Source organism: Physella acuta, unplaced genomic scaffold (assembly GCF_028476545.2).
Source record: "Physella acuta isolate Inbredline_101_S28 unplaced genomic scaffold, ASM2847654v3 ptg000621l, whole genome shotgun sequence".
Classification (NCBI taxonomy): domain Eukaryota; kingdom Metazoa; phylum Mollusca; class Gastropoda; family Physidae; genus Physella; species Physella acuta.
In genome coordinates, this window is record NW_026732140.1 from 394,581 (window position 1) to 403,257 (window position 8,677).

Below are 8,677 nucleotides of genomic sequence, written 5' to 3' on the forward strand. Positions count from 1 at the left end.
TTGAACTAAAAAGTAGAAAATAAATGCTATACATCACAATAATGCAAGCGGTCACTCTACTATAAGCGATCAAAAACGTGGGGCGCCGAAGTAAAAGTTATATTACTATTGATTAGATAATACTATTGACTTTTATTAGGGAGCTTGTAGAGAGTCAACAGTATTAGAAACTGTAAGAAAATCACGGCGCCCCACGTTTTTGATCGCTTATAGTAGAGTGATCGCTTGCATTATTGTGATGTATAGCATTTATTTTCTACTTTTTAGTTCAACCAGAAAACGTGGGTTTTTAAAAACTTTTTTAATGATTATTATTTTCTACTTTTTAGTCTTTGTCTGTTTGTTTGCATAAAAATCTTGCTATCGATTTTATATTTTCACTTTTTTTTGGGTAAACGAAGACAACTCGTAAAAAGACAACTCGTAAAAAGACAACTCGTAAAAAACACGTTGTGTGAATACGTTACTGACTAGAACACATAGATTTGAACCCGTGTCGAGTGGGATAGCAATCGTGTGCCCAACCACTCGACCATATCGTCTCCCCCAAACTGGCCACAAGTGGTAATAGTTACCTCCTGTAAGTTTAAAGTCGGTTCAAACTAAATTATATGCCCCTAAGCCTTTCGCGACGTGGGATCGTTCGCTTCACTGCGCGCGGCAAGAGAGAGGCGAGCTACGCGTCGCTCGTTTTTTTTCTAATGGCTCGCAGAGGAGAATTATATATATAGATTATATAGCGGTCTAAAATGCTCAATTAAATGTTTCCATTGATCAATTTAGTAATAATAACAATTGAATATTCTATGGTCATCCAAAAGAAAGCTTCCCTGAAAATTTCAGCGGCTAGCTAACTGGGAAGTGCCAGAAATTTCGATAGCAAGATTTGATTGGAAAGACAGAGAAAACAAGTTAAAGAAAACGTGGGAAAATAAATAATCCATTCACCCGCTCACATTGAGATATATATAAATAAATTGACAAACGATCCCCCTAATATTTTGTGAGGTCGCAGACCGACCCTCCTAGAGGGTAACAATATGGGCCAGATGCCGTTTTTCTTATAACAATAACGTCTTTTGGTATATGTACAGGGGATGTAACTTTTTAAAGTAATAATTTAAAAGAAAATATTTTACTAGTTGGATTAACTTAAAATTACTCAGACTGTTAAATTAAACAAAGGCCCTAAGCACTCTATATAACAGCCAATCGTCAACTAATTAATCACTCAAATTCTCAAAAGTTTATCTAAAACCTAAGTGAAGTTAGGCAATATATATATATATATATATATATATATATATATATATATATATATATATATATATATACTTTTTTACCGGGGGGGTGGGGGGTGACACCATTAAGTGGCGCTTTGACCGTAACACACACACACATATATATATATATATATATATATATATATATATATATATATATATATATATATATATATATATATATTGTTGGTGACAAAACTACCGGCTGTGTTGTTGTTGTTGTTGTTTTTAATGTTAATGTCAAACAATATTATAAATGAAATGAATCGATGCTGACTTTTTATTTAACCTGTATTTTTAAAATTTTCTTTTATGGAGAATGCTAAAGTGAAATTTCCTTTCCTGGATAATAGAAAAAAAATGTCTCGCAATGCTAATGATAATAATAGTTTTAGTCAAAGTTACAAATTGGTTGTAGTAGGTGGGGGTGGTGTAGGGAAAAGTGCCTTAACCATTCAGTTTATACAGGTAACAAGATCTAGATCTAGATCAAACTCGTTTCTTTTAAGTGGCAAACACTAATCAATCATCCAGTCTGTAGATCTAGTTTTAGTAGACTGCAGGCGAACTGTGTGACTTAAGCTGTAGTGAGTTTAGTCTGTAGTTAACTGACAATCCCTTGGTTTATAACTTAATAATATTAAGCTATAAAAGTATGTATTATGTATAGAGTTAGAGTGACAATAGTATAATAATAGAGAGTTAGAGAGTACAGAATCTCTACTTTAGATCTAGACACTAGCTTCTAGCTCTAGTCTAGGACTAGAGAATCTAGATCTAGACTCTAGATGTGGTGTGTGTAGACTACACTGTAGTACTGTCACACTGTGTGTGTGGATAGTGTATGATAGTGTATTATAGTGAGTATAGTATAGTGTATACTATGTATACTTAATTATTAATTAATACGTGTTAGGGCCTACTTAAAATGTCATTATAAAAGTTAATAAGTAGACTACTACTGTAATAACTAGACCAGACCAGGGGTTCCCAACCCCATGCCCGCGGGCGCTATTGCGCCCGCCGAACGATTCGTATGTGCCTGCCTCTCATTATTCGACAGAGACAGAATTTTTTTCATAAACATTATTGAAAGGTTGAAGGGAATGGAAATCGAAAGTTCGAGGGGGGGTGCAAATCGAAAGTTTAAGGGGGGGGGGGTGCAAATTGAAAGTTTGAGGGGGGGGGGGTTGCAAATCAAAAGTTTTGTCCTCGGGTGACGGGAAGGGACGCTACGCCTCTGGAAGGAGTTTGTCGATATTTTAGAATGTGCTCTAGAGTAAAAAAAGGTTGGGAACCCCTGAACTAGACACGTTTGATAAAATTAAGTGAGCTACTGTAACGGCCCATCGTATCCATTGTCTGCCGCACTGTTTAGAACTAACGTAGGTGCATTGCGCTGACGGGAATGCCCAGGGCGCCAAATCAAACCCTGCAGGGGCGCCGGGGGATGCACCTGGTTCGATATAGTCAACAATTATCATTGCCCATCATGTCTTTAGTGTATAGCCTTTTTTTTAACAAACTTAGGTGCCATAGTGCTCACAGGTGAGCCCAGGGTGCTTTGGGTCGTGCAATCTATGGGGTGCCAGCGGTTGCACCTGTTGAAGTTTTAACGCTGAATATAGTAGTACCCCCTAACCGCTATGCATCCCGGATGCCACGAGGTTACATAGCAGCTCTGGAACTCTCCCGGATGCCGCCCATATCAAATTTTAATTTTTGTGTTCATAGCAACCTACTTGGGAGTATTCTCATCAACTCCCCAAAGTTTCATGGCACACGGATAAAAGGTGTCAAACTGCATCTGGCTATTAAGTTTTTATATACTGTATATAGAGAAAAATTGCACCCTCCCAGGTAATTTTTTTTTTTTTGCAGAACACTTCCCTGTATATCAACCCTCCCAAAGTTTCATGGCGATTGGATGAATGGTGCCAAACCGCAATCGTTTATTTTTAGATACCGTATATAGAGAAAAAACAAATCGCACCCTCCCGGTGCATCACCCCTTCGAATTTGAAAAAAATCTTTCGCAGAAACCTCCCCTGCAGTATTCTCAACAATTTTTCCAGAGTTTCATGGCGATCTGATGAAAGGTGTAATAATGCATAAAAGACAAACAGACACACACACACACATGCATTGCTTTATTTTTTTAACAAATAGATAGATAGACAGACAGACAGACTAGCTGCATACCATAGACTAGCTGCATACCAGTGCTTCGCCTCGGCGAATCTTTTTTTAATATACCTAGTTTGGAACAGAACAAAAAAAACAAACACAAAAGAAAACAATACAAACCCATACGCAGATAAACACAAATGCACAAGCAACCGCAACATAAAGACTCAAAAGAAAAAACAACACAACGCAAGACGAACACAAAAAAACCCACTAACTCCAAAGCTAATGCAACACAAATGCAAACAAACAAAAAACACACTAACGAAAACACAAACACAAAAATCGCAAATGCAACACACAAAAGAAAACAATTTATGAAATGGCTCTATCAAACTAACTTTCGTGTATTCCAATAATAAAGTTCTCATGGGCGTCCAGGAAATTCACATACACTTTTTTACTTTCTCGTTTACAGAGTATAGAGAAAGTATTGTAATTGTGCACAAAAATCACTTGAAATTGTGACAGTTTTCACCGTTTTACACCTCAGTCCTTCATCACATCCAGAGTATTGAGGACTTATTTTAATCGTGCAAAAATTATAAATCCAGATTTTAAATTTTTTTGACTCTTTATGCGTAATCGAGTCTGAAAAACTGGGCTTTGCAATTCTGTCCGTATGTCTGTATGTGTATGTGTGTCTGTAAACACGATAACTTGAGTACTGCTACAGCTAGGTTGATGAAAATTTCATATATAAGTATTATATCAAATTTGTAGTTCTGTATCAATTTTTCAGCCATTTCAGATAACCATGAGTGGAACTTATTCTACTCTAATTTTTCAAAAGCCTATAATTTAAGTACTGTTTCAGATAGATAAACAAAATTTCACATATAAGTAAAATATCTAATTCTCTGCCTTCTATCAAATTTTGAGTAATTTCCGATCACCGGAAGTAGTAATTTACACTTTTTCCGATTTCTCAAAAAAAACAACCCATATGGATTTATAAAGTACTAATATTTCGCACTATTATACACAGATTGTTTAGCCCTCACTTGTTGGTGCAATTCTTTTTTCTGCAATAGTTTATTCTACTTTTAAAAGTTTAAGTAATTAAAAATTATGGTTCCAAAATAACTATGATGAATGACAGAAGACTGACAAACTACCTGGCGGGTTATATTATAGATATATTTATATCTATGTATATAAATATATGCATACATATGTATATATATTTGTTTATATATGTATGTAAATGTGTGTATGTATATAGGTGTATATATGCGCTTACGTGGTGGTGGTGGTGCCCCCCATAGTCCCCACGTAGAGAATTATATATGTATATATATATGTCTGTATATTTATATGTATGTATATAGGCTACAGGACATTACCCCCCTGGAAATTCCCCCCCCCCAGACATTCCCCCCCCTGTAATTACCCCCCTGTCAATTACCCCCCCCCCCCCCCCCCCCCCCCTCTCAAGTTAGAATCCTAACTCTAACTAGAATTCTATACCTTTATACTACTTTAATCCAAACCTTAAGAAAAAGACCAAAACCTAAGCATCCACCTTAGCCTAAAACTTCACAAAACCAAAACCAATGCTAGACACAACCCTAGCCCTAACCATAACCCTAGCCCTAATCCTAGCCCTAACCCTAGCCCTAATCCTAACCCTAACCATAACCCTAGCCCTAATCCTAGCCCTAACCCTAGCCCTAATCCTAACCCTAGCCCTAACCATAACCCTAGCCCTAAACAGAGTTTCTTCCAGGCCCCCCGAACGAAATGAAATTTATATACTTTATATAGAAAATATATACTTTTAACAGTGTCCGCCCCCCCCCCCCCCCCCCCCCCCGAAGAAAGTCTACCGAACCCCCCCTCCCCGGAGAAAAAAGTCTGGAAGAAACACTGGCCCTAAACCAACCTAACCCTAAACCTAGCCCTAACCCTGTCCGGGGGTAATGTCCTACTGGGCAGGGGGTAATTACTCTGGGGGGTAATTGACAGGGGGGAAATGCCCTGTTCCCATGTATATATATGCTATAATTAATGTGTGTTTGAGTACATTTTCATATATTGCAAATAGATATTTACTATTCTTCAGTCATACTTTGTAACTGACTATGATCCAACAATAGAAGATTCATACACCAAACAATGTGTTATTGATGAACATGTTGCAAGACTAGATAGTAAGTTTAATATAGAGAATGTTTATTTTTTTAGGAAATCAGAAAATGTTTGTTTAAAATTTTTTAATTATGTTAGTATATTTCTACTTTTCTGTTTAGTTAAAGTTAACATATATAGATTCTAAATATATATTTTATTTTAAAAGAAAACTTTTTGCATAAAATATAACAAAATTTTTATTAGTTCTAGATACTGCTGGCCAAGAAGAGTTTAGTGCTATGAGAGAACAATATATGCGATCAGGGGAAGGTTTCTTGCTTGTGTATTCAGTCATTGACAGGAGCAGGTATGTTTCAATTTTTTTATGTTATGATGGCCCCCATTGGGAGTAGCCAAAAGATGCCCTATGATTATTTTATTTTTAAAATTGTGTACAACTTTTTTTTTAAACAGATGGGGTTTTTTTGTTTGGTTTTTTTAAACTTGTGTGGTTTTTGTATGACTTTTCTAAATAGTAGAAGCAATAAATGATGTTAGTTTTTTCTATAACTGAAGAAATTATGAAAAAAAGCCAAAAGCAATTTGTTTTTTTCTTATTGAAATGTATACAAAAGTTAAAAATTTATAAAAACCGGCAATGTTATGAGCACAAAGTGGGGTTTACGGAAATACAGTTATAGTGTTTCAACAGTCTATCAAAGTTCATCTTACTAAAGTGAAACTTCAAGTAACAATTCTGGGTTGATTTAAATAAATTGAAATGTAGCCTTAAAAAAAACACAAATATTTTTCAAGTACTCTGCATTAGTAACTTTTATAACATTAATTTGTAAAAGAAATTGCTTATTTGAAAAAAAGAATCTAATTACCACTTTTAATGCAAAATTTACACAATTACATTTTTTGTCCATGGCGACAATAATGATAGGGGGTTTCTCTGCAGATGCCTAGACATTTTTTTATTTTTTTACTTCAGGAAGTTATCAATATTGACATTTAGTTTATTTCTCTTAATTAGTTAGTTGACATGTACAGAGTAAAAAAAAGTTAAGTTCTCTTTTAAATCTGATTCTACGGGGCAAGGGAAGTAGAGTTCACTTGTTTCTGTGACCTTGGCATATGAAGGGATGGTGTGGTCAGCACTATGCCCAAGCAGCCTTTACTTACCCTAATATGAGTTAGGTACCCATCAGAGTTGGATCTTCTGACTTGAACCCGGATTTGAACTCGAGACTTATGGGTTAGCAGTCCAACTCTCTACCACTAGGCCACTCTGTCCCATGACATGTACAGAGACTTCACATCAAATATTAAATGTAGTCTTCCATAAATGGGTCAGTCTTACCAGCTTTTTAAGAAGCATTTTTAGTCTCGTTGGGTGGTGATTTAATATACAAAAAATGAACAAAATAAGGAATAAATACTTTAGTAATAATTTTTAAAACTTCCAACATTGACTTAATTTTTTTTATATAACTAAATTCCTGTTTATTAAATTTCTAAGTATTAAAAAGTAGAAAATGAAACAAATCTTAAAAAACTTGTATAGAAACCTTTATAATATTAGCTTTTAGTTATGCTAAATGTGAAAAAATAAACTTTCCACAGTAAAAGGTTTGGTCACACATAAAGTTTCACGCACAATTGAAAAGGTGTAAAAACCATGAGCCTTATAAATAAATGAAAATTTCATTCATAATGATTGTTGAATGTTATTAGCTATTATAGTTAAAATGCTAATTCATACTCTTATAATTCTGACACAGTTTTGAAGAAATCTTCAAGTTTCATAGGCAGATTTTGAGAGTTAAAGATCGTGATGAATTTCCTATGCTACTTGTAGCAAATAAGTCTGATCTTGACTCACAAAGAGTGGTAAGAAATTTTTTTAAATGTTTAAAAATATTTTTTTTAAATCAAATTAAATTAAAAAATTAATTATCAAAAAAAATATACACACACACACACACACACACACACATATATATATATATATATATATATATATATATATATATATATATATATATATATATATATATATATATATATATATATATATAAAACAACCTCCTTCTCTAATGCTTTCGAACCAGGCAGGGAATCGTCAACAAGAACATGAACTAAGAATACATAAACACAAATATTAATTATTTCTTTTTATTGCCACGATAACACTAACCCGCCACCTCATGAAAACAAAAACTATAAGATAACAAGTCCTTAGTCCGACTACCGTACTTTGTCCCTAGCGGTCTATCCTAGCCCAGGTCCACTACAGTACAGACATCCCCTGACCTTGCTCACAGAGAGACATACCATGAGTCTCTTCGCCATAGCTATCCGAGTGTGTCTGTCCACATGTCGTCTAACCCCTCCTAAAATAGTCAAGTCTACCGTGCTTCGAGTGGGAAATATCCGCCCAGGCAGTTGCGAGATCTACCTCACTGTCATATCCGGTCAGGGTTTTCAGCCATAAATCACCATACTAGCTGACCGTAGCGCCCAACCGTTAATAAGGGCTTGACCATCAAGAATTCCCCCTTCCATAAATCACCAGATGGACACCCTGATCATCCCACGTTCAGCCATAGCCAAACACTGTAAGATCCCATGGGATCGTAACACCTCCACCCTTCAAGAAATTAATTCGCCACATTAATTGAACATAATCTAAACTATCCTATCCCAATCTCACAATACCTCAAAAGTCCCAGAACAAACCTTATCAAGACTAAATCACTTTTAACATTATTATTAAGATGAGAGAAAAATGGATGGTTTAGTCATAATAACATGTTGACTAAAATCCCAACACAATGACATCAAATGTCGACAAAAGTAAATAAAACCATTACTGTCATGAATGATCTTCAAGGTAAAACTATTGGTCTTTGTTATATTGATAATTACGTCATCAGTCAACAAATTATGTCAATGCAATAAATAAAAACCATCACAAATACATCATCATGCAATAAATCATTAATATTTTTTTTTCAAACAAGATGTCTGCAAAACTGTGCATTCTTCAAGCCTAAAAATCGTTCATTTATTTTAGTTCACTTGCATCTTGGGAAAAACCAAAACAGTCAACCTAGGGAACAGTTCTG

General features: G+C 35.0%; 1 protein-coding gene across 1 annotated transcript; it reads left to right on the plus strand.

Moving 5' to 3' along the window:
* The first annotated feature begins 1,611 nt into the window (after positions 1 to 1,611).
* LOC131948021 (ras-related protein R-Ras2) lies at positions 1,612 to 8,226 on the plus strand. Its single transcript, XM_059309468.1, has 5 exons — positions 1,612 to 1,751; positions 5,536 to 5,623; positions 5,808 to 5,910; positions 7,331 to 7,439; positions 8,125 to 8,226. The coding sequence occupies exons 1-5, from the start codon at positions 1,644 to 1,646 to the stop codon at positions 8,224 to 8,226; spliced, it is 510 nt and encodes a 169-aa protein (XP_059165451.1). The 5' UTR covers positions 1,612 to 1,643.
* Positions 8,227 to 8,677: the final 451 nt, after the last annotated feature.